The sequence below is a fragment of the Gossypium arboreum genome, chromosome 11 (assembly GCF_025698485.1).
Source record: "Gossypium arboreum isolate Shixiya-1 chromosome 11, ASM2569848v2, whole genome shotgun sequence".
Classification (NCBI taxonomy): domain Eukaryota; kingdom Viridiplantae; phylum Streptophyta; class Magnoliopsida; order Malvales; family Malvaceae; genus Gossypium; species Gossypium arboreum.
The window spans coordinates 10850198-10872006 of NC_069080.1; the positions used below are offsets into that span (position 1 = coordinate 10850198).

At 33.2% G+C, this 21809-nt stretch overlaps 4 protein-coding genes and 1 long non-coding RNA gene across 7 annotated transcripts; 3 read left to right on the forward strand and 2 right to left on the reverse strand.

Annotated features, from left to right (window-relative positions):
- Positions 1-128: 128 nt before the first annotated feature.
- Positions 129-4336, forward strand: LOC108474234 (peptide chain release factor 1, mitochondrial). 2 transcript variants are annotated; one of them, XM_017776169.2, is made up of 11 exons: positions 129-924; positions 1020-1120; positions 1215-1313; positions 1629-1812; positions 1898-1946; positions 2047-2125; positions 2247-2321; positions 2396-2473; positions 2695-2853; positions 3567-3662; positions 3745-4336. In XM_017776169.2, the coding sequence occupies exons 1-11, from the start codon at positions 774-776 to the stop codon at positions 3937-3939; spliced, it is 1266 nt and encodes a 421-aa protein (XP_017631658.1). In that variant the 5' UTR covers positions 129-773; the 3' UTR covers positions 3940-4336. The 2 variants fall into 2 exon arrangements, with proteins under 2 accessions (XP_017631658.1, XP_052877901.1); XM_053021941.1 differs by having other exon boundaries at positions 789-1120; positions 1211-1313.
- Positions 4337-5781: 1445 nt separating this feature from the next.
- On the forward strand, positions 5782-7390 carry LOC108470548 (protein RADIALIS-like 3). Its single transcript, XM_017771899.2, has 2 exons — positions 5782-6547; positions 7152-7390. Exons 1-2 carry the CDS (start codon positions 6261-6263, stop codon positions 7177-7179), a joined length of 315 nt encoding a protein of 104 aa, XP_017627388.1. The 5' UTR covers positions 5782-6260; the 3' UTR covers positions 7180-7390.
- A 299-nt stretch (positions 7391-7689) lies between these two features.
- Positions 7690-9152, reverse strand: LOC108470549 (uncharacterized). Of its 2 annotated transcripts, none has more exons than XR_001869343.2 (2): positions 8557-9152; positions 7690-8161 (listed from the first exon to the last, which is right to left on the reverse strand). It is a non-coding gene; the product is annotated as an uncharacterized LOC108470549 (long non-coding RNA). The 2 variants fall into 2 exon arrangements; XR_008274532.1 differs by having other exon boundaries at positions 8305-9152.
- A 978-nt stretch (positions 9153-10130) lies between these two features.
- On the reverse strand, positions 10131-11964 carry LOC108470852 (two-pore potassium channel 5). The gene is made up of 2 exons (XM_017772347.2): positions 10760-11964; positions 10131-10566 (listed from the first exon to the last, which is right to left on the reverse strand). Exons 1-2 carry the CDS (start codon positions 11782-11784, stop codon positions 10419-10421), a joined length of 1173 nt encoding a protein of 390 aa, XP_017627836.1. The 5' UTR covers positions 11785-11964; the 3' UTR covers positions 10131-10418.
- Positions 11965-13345: 1381 nt separating this feature from the next.
- Positions 13346-15090, forward strand: LOC108472864 (acyl transferase 4). The gene is made up of 2 exons (XM_017774421.2): positions 13346-13868; positions 13993-15090. Exons 1-2 carry the CDS (start codon positions 13458-13460, stop codon positions 14857-14859), a joined length of 1278 nt encoding a protein of 425 aa, XP_017629910.1. The 5' UTR covers positions 13346-13457; the 3' UTR covers positions 14860-15090.
- Positions 15091-21809: the final 6719 nt, after the last annotated feature.

Below are 21809 nucleotides of genomic sequence, written 5' to 3' on the forward strand. Positions count from 1 at the left end.
TACTTAATTCGAAGCAAGCAGTGGAAGCTAAAATCTTCAATAGTAGAACAAACCAAATTCATTAATGTCAACCCAAGTACAACAAAAGTGAGGTAAATAAAAAAAAATCTAAAAGAAACCCTAAAACACCAGAGCTAAGAGCAACATAAAAAAGGTAAAAGAGGGAATGAAACAAATAGTTTAAAATAAACTAAAAGTGAGGATTGTCTCGTACGTTTTGGCATTGTTTCACTCAACTTTGTAATTTGTTTATAAACATAATTTCAGTATGTGTAATATATTTCGTATAATTAAAAAAGATTAGATACATAACTTATCTCGTATATTAGTAGAGCAACTTGAGTTTTATCCTTCTTACAATCACCCCGCATTTTAGTGGGGCTGAGTCACCTCATGATTTTTTTAACTTCCGGTGTTGTGTTCTTAACTTTTCTGGTAACATGGGAAGCTTTTAAGGGTTTACTGCTGGAGTAATTGGCATGTGATGTGGTCGCCGCGGAGCTCACTCAATATTTACTCATACAGTGAAACGTCGACGCCATGTTAGGAACAACTTATGGTTTCATTGGATCTGAAATCTGAGTTTCTGGGCCTCTTTATTATCCAATCCTAGATGAAACCTGGACCGTCTGTTCCTGGCCCTTAATTTCCCATCACCTGAAGACGGAACCAAGTCCCCAACTCGCAAGGCAGGCAATTCTTCCGCCGGAAACTGAACAACAAACACAGCTTAGCAATTCATAAGGCGAACTGAAGTAAAAGAAGAAATAGTAATGAAGAGACTCAGTCGAGGGCTTATTCCGTGCATGAATTCATTGAGGCAAATTCAAGTAGCAAAATCACCCCATCCTCGTAATCAAAGATCATTTCTTTTACCCGCGATTCCCAACATTTTTCTTTCTTTTTGTCGCTATTATTCCACCGGTAAGCCTTTTTATGTACTTACCAGATTATGTTTCAGAAAGAAAAAAAGAAGTGTAACTTTGGATTCATTGGAGCAATATTCTCGTAATGGGCAGAGCTGCAACCTCAGCTTTCTACTGACCTCCTGAAAGTAATGGAACAAAGATTAGCCGCTATTGAGCATAGGAGTGCTTTTCTCGAGAATTTCATGAACCAGGTAATATCTTTTAATTTTAAATTCTTTTATGCTTCTGTTTAATTCTATTTTGATTTTTGTTGAAATTGAGCTTGTGAGTGTTGTTTGAAGACAGCCAGAAGCCTCACCTACCGAGTATTCGAAGGCTAACGAAGAGCTTCATAAACTTAGGGACTCAATGGACCTCATAAATGAGCTGAGAACCAAACAGAAGGTGTATTTTTGTCTTCATTTTCTGTCTTGTACAAATGTTCTGTCTTACAGTTTTATTCTGTGTCGATGAATCAACCTTTTGTCCCTTGTCTGATGGTATCATGTATCTTGTATATTTCCGTAGCTTTCCTAATTAAGCCTTCAGTAAGTTGACCTGTGTTGATAAATGATGACATAGTATACATACTATGGCCCTAGAGGTATCTTTATGCGCTATCCTATATTCCTATTGTTTCCTATAGTTGCTATTATGTTGTGATTTGGTCCAATGAGAATTCTGTTTTAAGTTTTCCTTTTTGTTCCCCATTTTAAGTAGGAGATTGACGGTTTGAGGTCATTGATGGCTGAATGCCCCAATGATAAAGACATGCTTGAGATGGCAACTGAGGATCTTGGTAAGGCTTTAGAAGAAGAGAAAAGACTGCAGAACTTGTTACTCAAGTCTTTACTTCCTAGAGATGATGCTGATGAGAGGGACTGCATTTTGGAGGTTAGAGCAGGTAATAACTGTTTGTTGAGGTGGCACATGAATACTGTTTTTTGTCATTGTTTTTTGTTGAATATTTTTCCTGCTTTTTTAATCAGGAACTGGTGGGGAGGAGGCTTCTTTGTTTGCGATGGATGTGTTCAAAATGTAAGTCAGTACAACATGGTGTCATGGTCCGTGCATGAATCATGAGTTTTTTTTCAGAAGCTGCTTGTCTGAGAATTCTTTACTTGGATGGTTACAACAGGTATGAGAGGTACTCACAGAAGAAGGGGTGGAAGTTTGAAGTGGTAGATATAGCAGAGTCTGATCTGAAAGGGTATAAGGTATCTATTTCATCTTGTGTGTTTTCTAGGATCTTTGTCTTTCTAAAGTTTATGGAATTATCTTGTGGAGCTTATCTCCTGTCCGCATCACAGAACCTTGACTTCTTGTTCTCCTTATCAGCAAGCTAGTGCAGCAATCTCAGGAGCTGGTGTTTATGGGAAACTTAAATTTGAGAGTGGAATTCACAGAGTTCAGGTTTTTGTTTCTGACTTTTTAACATGCAATATAATGCTTTAAAGCCCAACATAAATGGCATTTTCTTTTGGCAGCGTGTTCCTGTGACAGAGAAGTCTGGACGGATCCACACGAGTGCTGTATCAGTTGCTGTTCTCCCTCAGGCCGATGAGGTGCTTAAGGATATGTTTTGTATTTCTTTTGTTTTTTTTAGCTGTTTGGAAGATTGTTAGATTATTTTGTTGGGAGTTTTATTGGAATCTCAGACTGCTCATACTAGTTCACTTGTACTTAAGTATTGGACATTCCATTGTCACAATTTATCTGATTTATAGTTTTAATTACTATATCCTTTTTGCCTTCTTTGATTGATGTTCTTGTTGAGGTTCTGCAGGTAGATGTCCGGTTAAGGAATGAAGATTTGAGAATTGATACTTACAGGTCTGGTGGTTCTGGCGGTCAACATGCAAACACCACCAACAGTGCAGTTAGAGTCACACATTTTCCCACTGGTATAACAGTAACTATACAGGATGAACGATCTCAGCATATGGTAAAGAGTACTCAAATGTTTTAGTTTGGATTCTTTTCTGTTGAGATCTTTTGCTTTGAACTTCATTTTTTCCATACTGTGCAATAGTGTGCCAAGACATACTTGTGAAGTTTGCAGCCTTTCTTAGGTTTTTTTTTTTCACCTTGGCGTGATTTATTTGTTTCAATATGATCTAAACAGAGGAATGAGTTTTTCGTTTGAAAAGTTAATGATGCATGCTTAATTTTTATCCACATTGCTAGTTTCAGCTTTTTGGCTATTTTATTGCCCTATCATGTAATGTCTTTAGAAACTACCTCTACTTGTTTGTATATAGAGAAGGCACTTTATCAGTTGAAACTTGACTTTTAACCTGGTCTTAGGTATGAATCTCAGCATGGGGGAGAGTTATCTCTATTTGTGTAAGATCTGTGGGTATGCGCATGAAGTAGAAAAGAAGCTAGTCTTGCATAGATAGCTTTGTATTTCTGTATTGACTTGATTGCATCCATGAGGACAGAAAATAAGTCTTTGAAACTTTCTGGTTAGTGATATATATGGCATATTTAAGGTCTCTTAAGTAAAGCTTGTAATCTATGGTTATATGTTAGACATGGACTTTAACTTGAAAGCACTGAAATATGAATTTGGATGGTTTGCTAAACAGTATCATCCATCGATATTTTTATCCTGGTGCTTTCGTAACTTCCCCTTCTTTTTGCTTCCTATGATAGAACAAAGCTAAGGCCCTTAAAGTCCTCTGTGCAAAGCTGTATGAAATGGAGAGGTCCAGAATTCAGACAAGCCGATCAAAGCTTAGATCTGAACAGGTATGGGTTACTATGAGATGAAATTTTAGATTCTGTCCTTCAGATCCAGATGATTGGGTATTAATCACTTTGATATTAATAGATTGGTAGTGGAGATAGATCCGAGCGCATTCGAACCTATAACTTTCCTCAAGGGCGAGTCACCGATCATCGTATCGGCATCACTTATCATGCAATAGATGATGTGATGCAGGGAGAGAATCTGGATGTCTTTGTGGATGCTCTTCTTTTGCAACAGGAAATGGATGCAATTGCAACCTTCAGTTCTGATCAATGACGTTTATTACGGGTAATGTCTTGACCGTAGCAGAATTTTATTTGCCACATCATTTTCACACATGAAACAGCCATACCCTTTGTTCTCTTGCAACCTGAATCTTTAAAATATTCAAATTCATATTGGTGATGCATGGGCTAACAGAGAGGAACAGGCAATTATACTTTCATGACATGTGCCATCGCCTGTTGTATCTTTTACTGTTTGTCGTGGGAGCAATTAGAGCTTTACAATATTGTTATGTAGCGTGTGACACAAATATTATACGCTTAATTAGAGTTGACGTATGTATGGTTGCCCCCACCTGATTTGTAGCAGACTCGATAGCCATGTATTACAATTTTTTCCTAACTAAAGCTGTGAGTAAGAATGGTTACTCAACATATTTGCATCCAAACTGCCAACTGGACTAGTATTAAAGTGTATTTAATCTCATCCGATCCCTGTTTAAAGAAGCTCGTGGGCATGAGATTGACTGGTTTTTTAAGTCGCCCTTTGTCGGCATGTGAGCCATTTGGGCCACCTAGACACCGACCCTATATAAACCGGTAAGATAACACCAATCGACTTGCTTCCACCCAAGAAAAATTGATGGCTCATGCCACTAGACAGACAAAATCCCATGATTGAAATCCTCCGGCTCCTAAACAAAACCAAGACTATTAGAATCATATAAAATTAGATTGCCTAAAATAAAAGTCTATTAGTTTAGCATTAAAATCAAATGACGAATATGACTGGATGGGATTTGGTTGATGCGTGGGCGGTGGGGTACGGTTTTCACCTTTCTTACTCGTCCGGCTGAAATCATTATGTGGGGGCAACAACTTTGTCATGGAAAATGTCGCTACTTCTTTTCTTAAAATAAAATCTTCCCTGTTTATAATTCTTGACTTGAAATAAAAATTTTTACAAAAAATAAACTAAAATTATCCACCAATATCAAGTGAAGCGATGAAAAAAAAATCATTATATATTTAAATTATTAATTTGTTAAGTTTGTTTTTTAAAGTCAACTTGCGAGTTTCAAGTGACAAGTCAATAATCAGTATAGTGGATCAGTATCTATTAACAAGTAGAAGATTATACCCTAAATCCAAAGTGATTAGTATTAGAAATTGGAGAAGAAAATTGTTTGAGTTTTGGTTTGTAGATTTATGACGTTTAAAACTATTTTTAAATCGTAGAAGAGAAATAAAATGATAGCTTTCAATTGGTGTAATGATCTTAATAGTCTAATGATTTAAACAAAAAACTTTTGCTTAATTCATTAATTATTTTATAATTTTTTTAAAGTTAAATGATCAAAATTTATTTTTACTAATAGTTTAATGGCTGTAGTTGTAGATTACCCTTGATACAATTATAGGATGCTAATTGATGTGTTTATTAGGAAAGCCCTCGAATATGGTTAAAATCGATTGGGGGTCCCAAAAGTGTCCGGACTGAAGGAGACAGGTTAACACATCAATTAAAAAAGCAAACCAAAACCTTACCCTAAGAAATGAAGAAGAAGAGTTTTGAGTGGCAACGAAGGTGTCCAATAAGGGAAAAATAAGGGAGGCGATAAATGTATATTTTCTTCTGCAACCAAGTGTATTCTACCCATTAAAAAGTCCTTGAAAATGACCCCCCGTTCTCAACTGTAGTAATTACTAGAGAAAAATCAAGCAAAGATGTAATCCTGCCCACAAAAGTCTCTTTCTTTAGTTTCAAGGTAGAAAAATTTGAGAAAAATGTGATAACTTTTTGTTGGCTTCAAGATAAAATCTTGGTAGATTCGTTTCCATTATTGGGTTTTATAATTACTTTAATATTGCATGTAATGCTGTATTTGCCGGATCTTACAATATTTTAGAATCCGATGCAATGCAATACGTATAGGCAAGAAATGGTTAGTGAAAGTCCTCAAGTTTTGTCTGTTTTCCGCCATTGATTCTCCTGTTTTAGACCCTGATTGATTAAATTAATGGAACCATTATTTTACGTTGAGTTCATTTTTAACTTTTTTTAATATTTTTTCATTGCCCATGGTTAGATCTAAACTAAAAAAAAATTCCACCCTGTTGTATATTTGACAAAAAGACCCATCAAAGAAAAAAAAACAAAAAAGGGGAAGATTTGCTGCTCAAAACAGGTATCTGACACCTCCCCAAAGACATAGGGGTGTTAGAATCTGGTCTGGAAAATCAAACAAAGTTTACCCTGTCCATTTTTTTCTTCGATGAATCCTAGAATGCAAAGCAATTATTATTAAGTCTTTCATTAATTGCCTCAAAAGAACCATTACTGAATTCATCAAAGGAAAAAAGGGGTGACATATGGATAGGTTCCCTGATGTTCTGTGTGGTTGGAGCTGGGAGGAGAACAAGTTGTTTGAGCTGGCTTTAGCAGTGGTCGATGAACAACACCCTGATCGTTGGGAAGTGGTAGCCGCCATGGTTGGAGGGGAAAAAACTGCAGAAGATGTGCATAAACATTATGTCATACTTTTGGAGGATTTGCAGTTTATCGAATCGGGTAAACTCGACCATAAACTTGCCGAAACTCAGTCCTGTATTCAACTTGACTGCACTCAATCTGTATGCTGGACTGATGATGATAACAAGTACTCACAATTCTTTTTCTTTATTTTCTTCTTCTTCTACCGATTCTTTTTTATTCTTTTTCCCGTCTCTAGTCCATATTCCTTATTCACTAGGATCCTTACAAATCACAGCTAAAGAGAGTAAATTTCGATATACATGCATCTGAGTTTGTTGACCCAATCATTTCTTCACGCATGCATAGCCAACTGGGCCAATTCCCGGCTCAACCTTGTCTTGGCCGTTCATAAAGGGACAAATACAAGAATCCTGTTTTGCAGCCCGAGGGAACAGTGCCTCTCAATCTAGGACTTTTCATTGTTTCTACTTACCTTATTTGTTCCGTTTTTTCTTTCTTCTCCTGCATCATAAATTCATAATATCAAATTTCATAAGACAGACATATTTCAGGGTGGTTATTGTGGATCAATTATTCTGCTATATTTATGTGGTTCTACTTCCATGATGATGAATTTTTAAATCATAAGCTTTTGTTATCCTCATTTTCTAGCAATCCATTAGTCTAGTTTTAGGCAGATTTGAAGTTTTTCCTTGCCTAAGGCCAATCAGAGTTGAAACAATGCTTTTTTAGTTTCTGATGTTTAATTGTTTCTCTGCGCCTTACAGCTTGCTGGTTCGATTAGACATAAAATGATCCCCAGAGCTACTGTATTGCTGGTTTATTATGAAAGCAGATTTGGTCACTGGTGGCTGTGCCAGAACTTACGCCCCACACGAATGCAGGTCATATTAATATATCAATTCTAATGTTATATCCCTTGTTCCTTGATGTAATCACTTTCTTCATTGTAAAACAGAATTTATGGGAGAAAAAAATCAACTTTGCAATTTGTAGATAGTAGAAATGGGTCTCTGGGCCTTGTTTATTTGAAGCTGATGTCCGACCCTTGTTATACTTTTTCTTCAGTAAAAAAATTCCAGTTTTAGGGTGGATTTCTTTCATGAAGGTTGCAAGTAATGTGCTAGACTTGTTTTACTTATCTCCCTAGTGATAATTGGTTTGAATCTTAAACACACTCAACAAAATTCCAAATCATATTTGCTTAATATGGATGTGATTTTTACTCTTTGAAGGTGTCTCCCAAAGGTACCAAGAACTTGATTTCATAAAATATCAGTACTTTGAAGCTAAAAACACCCAGACTTTAAAGTGATAGTTTTTTTTTCCCGAAATCACGAGATAACAAGACAAAATGGAAGCAAAAGCAGATAACATTACATCTGAGGAAATAATAATATCATCGTTGTTGCAGTCTTGTCCATTTGCATGAAGCTAGTTCTATTCAAAACCCAGATCAAAGAACACAAACTTGTTCCAAACATAAAACATTCAACCGTAGTTTACAGTTGGTAATTGAGGGTGTTGTCCTGGGGGGCAGGTGTGAAATTCCATTTTCTTAGAAGAAAACTTTCTTTGCCCAAACAACCTGTATCAGAAACCTAGTGGCCATGCCACGGGGTGAATTTAAAAGCTGGATTGTGGTAAACCCTGATATTCTTCCTCTCCTCTATCTATCTCCAGTCTGTCACTTAAAGCAATGCAGCATTTATTCAAGTCTTCTTATTGTGTCATTTCCCCCCAATCAATGGTGATAGTGGAAAAAACAATAAGGTTCCTGGAAATGGTTGGAGAATCAAAATGCAAATTTCCATTACCAGTAAAACGAATAATCTCTATACTTGGATTGAAAAGAATAGAGAGAAAATGAAGAAAAAAGAGCTGGGGCCATTGGGGCTCAACAAAAGTCACCACAATTACCTTGTTAAAAGGTACCTATCATGAACCTGGATCTAAATTACAGTCATAATAATAATTCCAAAATGGGATAAGGTGAAAAAGTTGAATAAAAAAAGAGGGAGGAAAAAAATGGAGGAGGCAGAGCCAGGGAAGAGGCAGTGCATGGGCGGAGAAACAACAGAATCAGTTGGTAGATCCATCCATGCTCAGCCTGTTCCCTGTCTTTGTCTGTCTCTCCCATCTTTCTCACTCTCTCTCAATATTGACTGTTACCTCATCTTGTTTTGCCTCTGTTGGAATGCCCCCAAAGAAACCTGCCACACTGATGTCTATGGCTCTATGCTCTCATCTGAGCTATTTAAGCTAAACCCCCCAATAACGTTTACAGTACAACTTGTACTAAACGGACCCTGTACTACAGTACTAGCAACTTCTTTGAGTGCCAGTTGAACATACAAGAACCCTTTTTGGTGGGATGAATTTGTACTACACTTGTATCTGCTAGTACTCTCATATTCTCCAATGATACGATGACTCTTACCAAATAAATTACTTCCATAAAAGAATTTAGTGATTCCGTTAGCCTAATGCATCCACTTCAAATCTTTGAATAAACAGATTCAGCTTGTCTTGCAGATTTCAAATGGTAATGTTGGATTATGATGAAAATCAATCAAGTATGGTTGTATTGATTGATAAGAACAATTCGTATTCTATCTTTTTGGAGGATATTGGTTTCTTTATGTAAAAAAAGGATTATTAGAGGTATTTGGAAAAGGGGGAGCTGGTGGTGAAATTCAGATCAAATGTTGGCTGCCGATCTAAGAAATCCACATGAACTAGAATTAGGCCGAGCAACCTTATAACCATCCAGCTTATTGCACCAAGACAATCACGATATGTAAGCTTTTGATCAACAATTTAACTTTGTTCCTTTACTTTCATTTATCAACTTAAATAAATCAATTTAAACCAAAATTTACTCTGTTCTTTTTGTTAATCAACAAACTTGCTTATGTTGATTTAAATTGTTTAAAATTCATTTAAAAGCCGATTTACTATTAAATCATTATATATTAATAGAATTATTATCTGGGCGCTTATTTTATTTATTTATTTATTTATAGTATATTTGATTATATCTAAAATATAATATATATTTAATATTTGTGAACATATTTATTTATTGTTCATGAAATATTTGTTTAATTTAAACGAATAAATATAAACGTACATAATTTTGAACAAATGAACACAAATATAAAATTGAAATTCTTAGCAAGAACAGGTTTAAAATAAACAAACATAGGTTGATTAACAGCCTTAATCCAAAATTCAAACTTTCAATAAAATTTGATTCCGAAGTTGTTTGTTTGAAATTAAATTAAAACTAGAACAAATAAAAATTGAAGGATTTGAATTGAAGAATAATAAAAAGGATAAAGAAACTAAATATAAGTAAAACTGAAAGAAATGATCAAATTTGTCTTAGTAACCACGATTATCAGACAAGTTTCAAAAAAAAAAAAAAAAAAAACAGAGTTTAACCTAGTTCTACATAAATGAACCAATCAATTTCAAGCATAATTAAAGAATTGTATAATATCTCTAATAATCAAATATAAACTTATCAAAATCCGTAGTTAAATATGTGTATAGGTGGGACCATATAAGAGCTAAACTCATCATTTAATCCAACAAATACATTTATTTAGAAAGTTGAAGAGTGAGTGAAGATAATTTGTATTATGGATCCCTCAATTCCACCTGTAAGATCTCTAAGCTACTCCAACAAGCAAAGAACTTTTGCGAACAAAACCAAAAAGAAGGTAAAAGGAAGCATCATCTACGAATATGTATTTACTTTTCATTATATATATTTCAAAAGTGGGGATGATGAATACATAGGCAACAAAGAATTTACAATTCAAATATGAATGAGATCAGAAGCATCTCGTTGCCCTTTCTCTCTTTTCTGATTCCATTTCCTTTTTATATATCACAATATAAAAGTAAAAAAATTGGGATTTCTAACCTGAATGAATGTACAACTCCCCCATGCAAATGCCCTTTTCCAAGAACAAGTCTAGAGAATCTCTAGACAAATGAATATAGTTCACTTGGTCTGTTGAATATCACATTTGATATTTTAAGAGATCAGGAAGAGTGATTTTCCCAGAGTTATTTGTATCAAGCTTGCTGAACTGATTGCATATCTGCAATATATCCTTCTCCCCAACCTTCCCCATTTCTTTGAGCTTGTAAATGACATACTCCGATTTACTGCAACCAGAAATTTTAAGGTGGAACATGAACAACAAAAGCATCACAAGCAAAAGAACTACAAACAAGCCCCATTAGTCTGCTAGAAAATAAATAAACATCCTCATGAATTCATAGACTACAAGCCCTTTAATTTCAAACAAGCAACACATAGAGTTCATTCCAAAATGAGCTAGAAAGATAGAAACCCGACCTGATAAAACCATTGTTGTTTATGTCAGCAGCTAGCAAATCCTCAATAGTGATATCCCTATGTAGTACCCACTTGGCAATCCTCCTATGCCGCTTGTTAACCCTTGCTTCAGCCAAATACAGGAAAGCTCTAGCGACGGCCAGCGTCGAAATCAAGAGCCAAACACCAGCAAACAAGCGTCCAGGCAGAGTCTTAAAGGCCCTGTCCCCATATCCAACTGTGGTAACAGACATAACAGACAAGTAAATAGAATCAACCCAGTCCAAGCTCTCCACAAAGTACAAAATCAGAGATCCGATCCCAATACACAACACCACAACCCCAAGTGCCAAACCGACTTTAAGCCTAATCCTCATCCTTCCTTTGTCCACATCAACAATGTAATCCCTAGCTGAAAACCCTTGTTGTGATTTCTCCATCTGAATCCCAGTTAATATCATGTTCTCTTGCAGGTCGAGGACATAATTCACAACCCCACTCAACAATATATCAATAAAACCAAAACCCACCAACACAAACACACAAGCAAAAATCTTGGTAGCTGGGGTTAAAGGAGCTATATCACCATAACCAATGGTGCACATAGTGACTATACAGAAGTAGAGAGCATCAACAACCGGGTGAGTCTCGATACCCGAGAATTCATCTCTGTTAAACGAATAAATAACAACACCGAGAATTAAGTAAATGGAAAGCAAGAAAACAGCTTGCCTGATAATGGAGCTGGACTCGGATTGAGGTTTAGGCACTTGGGGTGTTTTGGGCTTCAAATCACGCATGACAGCCATGGCCGGAGCCGTTTTACATCGCTTGAGAGAACCGGGCTTCTTTGACCCTGTACTAGGAACAGGATAATCAAAACGGGGAGGGGGTTGAATCTGCGGGTGGTCCTCGATTTCAGATTGCAAGAGGGCTGGTGTTGAGATTGACTGTGGGATTGTGAGATAAAAGCCATGATGAGAGCCATCAAGGATGTGCCGAAATTCGGGTTTTGATTGGGGGGAGAGAAAAGGCTCATCTGCCATCTCAGAAAGCAGAAAACCCACACAACAGAAAAAGAAGCCTTTTACTTTTTTGCGTCTTCAAGATCGTGGTGGTTGTTGAGAGGTAGCTGGCTTCAGGTTTAAACTTTCAATATTGTGACATTGCTTTTAAGGAACACACTCTGCTTTCTCTTCAGTCAAATATATATAAAAATTAAAATTAAAATTAAAATATTCACACTGCACCTTATATACTATAATCCTTGTTTGGACGCAATATGGATTATGTTGCTTCATTTAGTAAAATGGTATAATTAGGTTCCAATTAACAACATTCTTACATCCACTATCACTATTTTATTCCTATAAATACTAAACCATCCATTCTTTGTTTACTGATCTCATTTCTCTTGCTTTTCTACTTCTTATCCACTTTAGACTTAAATATCAATAATAATATTGTTTTGTGTAGACAAATAAACCATATTCTTTTAAAATAAATCTAAATAACTTCAGTTTTATACCTCTTTGATGAGTTAGTGCAATAATATAGGATTTTCTTTTCATCAATGTTAAAATAGTTGTAATTTCTCTATTTGGTATGTAAAATTGCTATTTATAATTCTTTTCCAACTCTTAAATAAGAGCATAAAACACGTTTAAATACACTTAAACTCTTATCCTCTTCTAGTGGCAACAATACTCATGTCAACCAAGTTAAGACTTAATTGATTGTATGTAAATTTGTTGAAGAAGTAAAACTAATAATTACTTTATGAGTCTTGATTTGAATAAAGAAATGATTAAATCTATTATCAAACAAATATTTGACATGGGCACGAACTAAGCTACCTTTGTCCCTATCTTTGTATAGAAAAAATATATCTTTATGAAATATAACTTTTGCCCAAAGGAAAAAATTCCAATAAGGAGTTATTTTATAAAAGTACTAGTTTCAGTATTTTTTTAAAAAATAAATATATATATATATATATATATATATCAAATATATTACTTTTATTAAATTAAATAAAATTTATTTTTAAAAAATTTAATAAAATTATTTTATAAAACATTTCATCAAATAAAATATTTTACAAAATAAAACGCAAAAAGAATTTTATTGAAAAGAATTGAAAGTTGGGAATCATTTAAAAAAATCAAATGTATTCCTTAAAAATAATGTTAGAAGTGCAGGAGAAAAACAGAATTGTAATATTAATTTCTGAGTAAGGACCTAAAAAAGGGGCAAAACTTTTATAGTAGAGTTTACAATGTGTAAAAACATTTTAAATGATGTAATAGGCATCGAGATTTAATAATAAAAAATAAATTTTAGTACCAAACTCGTTTGATATGGATTTTATAACGTGATCTCATCTCTTATTGTTAATATTGTATAAAAATGTATTATAATGTTAATACCAATGCTAAGGCATTTATAATTTATCATCGTATTATTCAATATAAAATTTAGTAAGTGTAATTTGTCCTACCATTATAAATTAAACCAATTGAAAGCCACCTAACATAACTTACTGTGCACGCGCTATTGGGCAAACTTTATAGTTTTCCATTTGCCAAATTGAACTTGAAAGCCAAGATGAAGATTAGTCTAGTTTTAAATACAGATATCCAATATAAGGTTTTACATATATAAGGACGGGTGTCTGTTAAAAGGGCAATCATCATTTTCTTTGCCATATTCTTTACCAATGGCGCTGTGTGTTATGAGATCAAGGCGAAGCCTAGTGACTCCATCTCAGCAAACACCATCTGGCAAGCTTGACTTATCATTCATTGATAAAGTGCCGGTTCTAAGATGCTATACCCGCACATTGCATGTATACAAACATGGCCCTGAAGCATCAAAGGTCATTAGGGAAGCCTTGTCCAAGGCCTTGGTGCCTTACTATCCACTTGCTGGACGGCTAAAAGAGCCCGATAACAATCAGCTTCAGGTTGAATGTTCGGGAGAAGGTGCCTGGTTCGTCGAGGCATCAGCTGAGTCTAGCCTTCATGCATTCAATTACTTCGACGATGCTAATTTTGACATTCCTTATGATGAACTTCTTCCTGATCAAGTTCCTAAAAGTGAAGGCATGGAACCTCTTGTACAAATGCAGGTACCAGAATTTTGAATTTAAACCAACAATGATAGTAATGTGATTAAGCCTAATGCAGGCATTGTGCATGGGTTTTTCTTTTCATTAGGCATCGTGCATGGGTTTTTCTTTTTCTTTGTCTCAGGTGACACAATTTGCATGCGGAGGTTTCGTCATAGGGTTAATATTTTGCCACACCATATGCGATGGCTTAGGATCTGCACAGTTCCTAAACGCTGTAGGGGAGTTCGCGAGAGGCATAGAGCATCTAAGCGTTGAACCGGTGTGGCAAAGGGACTTTTTTCCAACTCCAACACAAGAAGCAAATGTTATCCAATTGGCAAACTTGCCAGTGCCACCACCCCCGATGCCTGCCAAGCCGCTAGAGCATGTGAGCATTGATATTTCCATGGATGAAATCAATCAGCTAAAGAAACAATTCCATGAATCGACGGGGCAAACTTGCTCTGCTTTCGAAATCGTGGCTGCTAATTTTTGGAGCCTTCGAACAAGAGCAATAAACTTGGAGCCAGGTACTGAAGTCCGGCTTCTTTTCTTTGCAAATTGCCGTCAGCTAGTGGAGCCTCCTTTGCCTAAAGGCTTCTATGGCAACTGTTTCTTCCCGATAACAATCACAGCTCCCTGCGACTTGCTTAAACAAGCATCAGCAATCGAAGTGATTAAACTGATACGAGAAGCCAAGACTAAGCTACCTTCTGAGTTTGGTAAGTTCAAGAATGGAGATTACTTGAGAAATGGGAAGGACCCATTTCTAGCACCTCTAGGGTACACCACTTTGTTTATATCGGAATGGGGTAGGTTGGGGTTCAACCAGGTTGACTATGGGTGGGGCCCCCCGGTCCACATGGTTCCAATTCCGGGTTCTAGCATCATCCCTGTTGGCATCATGGGATCGCTGCCATTGCCTAGAAAGGGTGTCCGCTTGATGACATGGTGTGTTGATAAAGACCATACCCAGCCCTTCGTTGATCTGATGACGAAACTAGTCTAACAAGTTACCAATGCTTGAAGTCTTGAACTGCTATTGCTTTACCCAACGCCAATGTCTAAAATAAAACAACACAGCGCCACCACATGTTCAAAACATTTGTGGTTTTTATTTATTCCGTTTAATAACATTGTATTTGGTATTATCTTGATCTTCAAAATCATCTTTTTATTAAAATTATCTCATTCACTTGTGGTCATTTTCAAATAAAATTATTATTTCTCAATAAGTAAATGCCATTGTGTTTAGTTTTATTAGAAAGCAATTTTATTTTATTTTTTTATGTTTTGTTTATATTTGAGATTTGAGATTACCCTTCCCATCAATATTATCTTTTTTATAGTAAAATAATCATAATATAAGAATTACATAATTAACTATATATATATTTTAGAAAACTATTGATGGTTTATTTACTTTATAATAATATATAACTAAATTAAGGTTATGCTTGTTTCATTAAAATGGTTTTCAAAAATAATTTCTAGAAAATGACTTATCTTTTGGAATAGTTGATATTTTCGGTGTTTGGATGAATCTGTGTAAAATATTTTCTATTGTTTAGTAGAGTTCTTGCAAATATTTCATAAAATTTATTTTCAATGAAACAAACATACATTTGAGATTTTATTATCTTTTCATTGTTTAATTGAGTTTATTTCATAAAGCTTATTTATATTTTAATTAATCATGTTTTAGTTTTATGTAATCTTAATAGTTTTATTCAATCTTAATTTACTTAATTAAGCTTAATTGTTAATTTCATACATTAGGGCATATAAATTTATGTTTAATTAAGTTGAAAGTGGCAAATATATAATTTTAATATTATTTGGATGAGTAGGTTAAAAAATGATTTAATTTGATAAAAATTGAAGTAAGTAAATTATATGATTATGAAATATGAAATAAATTATATGATTATGAAATATGAAATTTTGGAAAGTTGAGCATAACATAGTAAAGTTTGAAATTATAGGGTTAAATTGTAAAGATTTCAAAACTTGAGTTTTAGGACAAACTTACATTATTTGAGAATTTAAAATTTTGGAAAATAGAATATGAAAGTTTAACTGTTCAAAACTCAAGGACTAATTTTTGGAAATTTTGACAATTTTAGTTGTAAGGACTAAATTATTAAATCTGGAAATTTTAGAAAATGGACTATTTTGCAAAACTATACAAAACGAGGTTTAGGATTGAACTGTGGAATAAGAAAATCTGTTTTTGAGGAATTAAATTGCAGACTAGTAAAAATTTGGATTTTAAGGACTAAATCATAAAAAATATAAAATTGAAATACAATGGGCTATTTTATTCGACAGTGAAGAGAGCTTCCCCTCTGTTGCTTTGAAAACTTCCCCTTTTTATTTCTTCGACAATGAAGACAGTGAACAAAATCTTATCAGCTTAGAAAATGTCTTACGAAAAAAAAAATTGGTATTACAATCTTCACTTATCTATTATATTGCTCAATACATTCATGAATAATATTACTAATTTTGTCAGCTCTAATAGTTACCATGAGTATTTACTAATTATTTTTTGGAAGAAAAAAATAATACCTACAATCTACAATAAAGTAGAAGGTAAAAAAAAAAAAGGCTAATCAGTTACTTCTTTCATCACCCCAAACAAGCCAATATTAGCGCTAAGAGTACGAAAATGTAACTCGTTGTTTACAAAACTATTCAGAGTTCTTAGAGCTCCTTGTAAAGCTTGTTGGAAAATTCATTGTCGAGCTTGATTAATCGCTCTTTGTTGTTCAAAATAAATGATTTCATTTTTGTAATTTTTTAATTCAAAATCTTATAAATTGAATTAACTAAATTCAATTTTTCTCGTTCTATTTCAGAGAAAGCTTTGATTTTACTCTCTTTTTAGAGAATGATTTCTTTTGATAATTTATTTTTCACTAAATAAATACTGTAAAATAATGAAAATATTTTACGGAAAATATTTTACATGCAAAACAAATAGAACATGGGTAAATTTTTTTAAATATAAATTACGTTAAAATAAAAATAGTTTATTATATATAAAAGTAAAATGTGTGCAAACTGCAAAGTCCGAGGGGTGCCAGCCATACTTGAACTACTATTTACTGGTGGCCGACTTATACATAATAGTTGTCTGGACAGTTGGCCCATTAGTGTAAGATTTGTTAATTTGAATAAACTCGAAGCCCAAATCTGACTGATTTAGGTCATGAGTTGCAGTGTAGACAATACCATTGAAGGTGGCCCATACCCAGATGATAATCGAATATTAATGGTAATGATTTGATTTCCTCGATATTTTTTAAAGATTAAAAGAAAATAATGTTTTATCATCAAATCGATCCCATGTGCCTGGTGGGAATCAATGCTATTCTCAACTTGAGATTTGGATGTTTTTTGTCCATTTTGCGGATGGCACTGGAAAATTCCCCCCAAACTCACCGGAGACGGATGATAACGTCAAAATGCACCCCCACTCTTATTTTTCTTGGTGGGTTAGTCGTTTTAATGTCATCGAGGGCTAGGCGACTACAATGGGAGTTTTATTAGGGAATGATTTTCTTCCAGAATTCTTGTTTTACCACTTCAATGCTCTCATCATGTAAGACTTTAAAATTTCATCCATATGTGAAGACATGAATTTTAAATAAACGAAAAAGGAAAATCATCTAAATTAAATTATTAAAACCTTATTTCCCTCTCAAAAGACGTGATTGATCTAAGTAATTGTAGTTAGGTAGAGTGTTGGTAACCGCTCGATTTTCCTAAATTAAATTTTTTTATATTTTTTATAATTTATAAAATTTGAAATTAATAATAATAAAATTATATTTTATTTCTTCAAAAATGATAACAGATTTATCCAAACACTAAAATATACTAACTTTTCCAAAAAGTAATTTTTTTAGTGAAATTATTTTCAAAAACCATGTCGAATGAAATAAGCGGAGCCTAAATATAAACATCATATAGTATATTAAGCCAGCAACAATATTAGCACATGCAACGATTGCCTTTTGGTTTTCATTCACAACGTGAGGAGCCTCTGACGTATCCTTTGGTGTACTTCAGGCCCATATTAGGTGAGGAAAGTAGGTAAGGCATTTAGGAACCAGTTGATGTTTATATGATGGAATCCTTACCTATGATAACCCAACGCGAACATTTTATCCTACTAAATATTGCCAATTACATGTCGCCTTTCTGTTGCAACCGGCCATATGCCATTTGGGACCTGCTTCAGCTCGTTTGTCTCCATTTGATTTCTAATTTTTTTTTATCAATTTAATACTTAAATTTAGTTTTAATGTTTTATTTGATAATTGAGTTTTTTTAAATTGATACTTAATATTTTTTCTGCACAATTATTTAAATTTAACTTTAGTATTCAATTTGATACATTAATTTTTCTTTTAAAATATGAAATTTATTAAGATATATCATAAAAAATTAAAACACCAAGAGTAAAATATACACAACAAAACTATAATATGTGCATTAAAATTTATATAAATAAATTTTAATTGAGCCATTAATTACAAAAAATCCGAAAGTAAACTAAAATTAACGGGAATATGATGCATATAAACGAACATGCCAAAATCTACATAAATCAAATTGTTAATGTATAAAAATTATAATAATTTGAACACACATGTATGTATGGCCCAGTCTTAAATTGCTTTTTAAACTTTGAAATATTCTAATTGAATCTAAATATGCTCTTTTATTAGTCTAGTCATTAATTCGAGTGTTAAATGCTAATTTAAAATTGATGTGGAGCATATTTAAGATATGTTGATCAAATTATAAACATATATGTAACTATTACATAAATAACTCAGATTTGATGTTTTAATTAGAAAAAATGACCCTCCTAAATTTTATTGATACAATTTATTTTTCATATTTAACATGTTTATGTGATAAGTAAACACGTTTTAACAATTTGTTCACCGTATTTAAAATATACTCAATGTCAAATTCAAACTAATTTCAATGTCTAATCTAACATAATGACATGATTGATATAATATGAGTGGACAAGTTAGAAGTGGAAGGCAAAGCATTAACAATTATAAAGAAAAGTCGGTCCATAGCCATTGGCAAATTAGAAATAAGTGCATACATCAGAGACATTCATCACAATCGGAGAGGGTTTCAAAGCATTCATTTCAAACATGTACAAAGATCAACCAACATAATTGCTCACAAACTAGTATCAGAGAGTTTAAGAAGGAACAAGGAGATTTACCTGGAAGTCGTGGTGCCGGAATATGCTCGGGAGTCGCTGGGATCATGACATCAGAGAGAACGAGAACTCGATTGAAGAGTGTTTTAGGGTTTCTGAAGATCAAGGAGAACGATAGATAGTGATCTTGGAGAAGACTAATCGTGAGCCTCGGAGAACTGTAACCGACAATAGAAGTAATATAAGCTTTCTAGAAAAGCTTGAAATGGGTGACAGTTCATTTTCAGATTGAATTGAGATTTTTTTTGCTGTTTTTTTACTTTCCTTTTCCTAGATAGATGTTTCTGGATTAAGGCCGTTAGTTTTCGGCCCATTCTCTTTTGGTTTGCTTAGATTTTGTTTTTGGGTTTATTTAATATAGTTCAATCTGAATATTTTTTAATATATATATATATATGTATTCTGAAAATTCAATTAAAATATTTTAAAATTTTAAAGATTAGCTACAATTAATTAATTAAATTAACCTAAGGACAAATCATACTCTATTATTCCGAAACACCTTTCCTTAGTAGTACGCACATGCCACCACCATCTATTCTATGGCTAATTAAATAATTAACATAAATAAATTGTTAAAAATATTATTATATCGTCATAGAATTAGGCTATCAAATTCTCAAACTCTAGATAGAGAATTTTTGGGAACAACCTTAAAATTAGGGTATAGATTTGGTTTGAAATTAAAATTTAATATTCTATCCCGTATATATTATGCTTAAGAATAAAGGAAGGAAATGTTCTTCGAAAAAAAACAAAGAGAGAAGGAAATGTATACGTAAGCTAATATCATATTTTAGAAGCAATTTTATATATATTAAATTACTTTATTTGGTTGAAATGTAATATTATGTTGTTTGGGCTGTGGAATGTAAAATTAATTTAAAAAGATATTTTATTAAATTATTTTCAGTTATAAAAAATATAAAAAAGTTATTAAATTATATTTAAAACAAAAGTTAAATATGAAAAATATAAAAGTTAACACAATAATAATATATAAAAGGTTTGACCCAATCTTTGAGAAGGCCTGTAAATTTTGTGTTGATTTTTAATAATATTCCTAGGACAGCCAATAGGATTACTCACGGTAAAGAAACGAGTTATTGGATTTTAAAGTTGAAACATTCATTCATTAGCAAAAGAAGATGAAAAATGGAGTGTTACTCGTACAATTTTTCATGGCAATTACTCGGCAGAAAACATCAAACAGAAAATCCTTATTACAGGACCAAGTTTACTGAGTTCCGTGTCTTCAACAAATATTTATTCCAATTTCAAATGGACAACAACAAAGGGTTCACCACATCAGTTTCTTATGAATCTATTGCATAATGCTTTTTGAATAAACTGCAAACAATGTTTGAACATTACACTATAAAGTAATGTTGAATCACATGCCGGCTTCAAGCCCTCCATTCCAACAACAATTAGGGATATGAGTTTTCCTTACCAACAAATCCTACCCTTCAAGTTCGAGGCGGTTGGTTGGTAAATGCCTAATTACCTATTGAATTATTCTCCTGTCCCACACCTATCTGCTTCTTCTCATAATTTCTTCTGACTTGTTTTTAGTTTCTCACATTAGATTTCTAATTTTATACAAAGATTTTCTTCAGAAAATATAAAATCAGTTTTAATCTATTGGTTTCTCCAACATCATTTTGTCTGACTTGTTTTTTGTTTCTCACATTATATTTTTAGATATATCATCAATTCTTTTATACAATTAAACGGTAAATTCACAAACATAAAATTTAACTCGAATTTTTCATCAAAAGAGTTCAATTTCATTAACTATGGAAATTCAATTGACCAATTATTCCCATCTCTATTTTTTTCCTTAAAAGATAAAAATAATTGCAAAATATAAAAAAATTAAAAATGTTGAGAAAGAAGAGATCATTTCTTTTTACGTTTATTTTTTGTATTTTCCTATAATTAAGAATAAAAAATTATTAATTAGATTCTTAACATTATTAAATTTTTTTCAAAAATAAAATAAATGTGATTGGGTTAGGTATGGATTATTTTAACTTAAATTATGGCTGGGTTCTCTCTATTTTGTTTAATTTTAAGAAAATGGTTCCTATATTTTTATAGTATCATTAATGAGTACAAATAGTTAACACCCTTAGTTATTTTGGTTTAATTGTTGAAGCGAAATTTTTTCTGAAAAATACAGATTTTAATTTATCATATAGAGATAGATATTTTTGCATGGTAGGTGTTTTAAAAAGAAATTATCTCCACATTGTATCAAAATAGTTGTGGATACCAAGCATATCTTATGGAAATGGAACTCTAACTTAGAAGTTTTCGATCGGTAAGAGGTGTACATTAGGGATGTCCATTGTCTCTTTATTTATTTGTCTTGTGTATGGAATGACTCAGACATACTATTCTTTCCGATGTCAACTCTGGGCGATGGATTCCTATTTGTCTATCTCGTTCAGGTCCCTCTCTTTCCCATCTTTTCTTTGCTGACAACTTGATTCTCTTTGGTCAAGTTGGGGAAAGTTAAGCTAGGGTTCTAAAAGAAGTGTTGGACAATTTTTGTGACTATTCTAGACACAGGATTAATGCTTATAAAGCTAATATCTGTTTTTCAAAGGGAGTGAATGATGAGTTAGCAGGACGCGTATGTCATATCCTCGGTTTCATAGAGTTCAAAATCTTGGAAAATATTTGGGTGTTCCTCT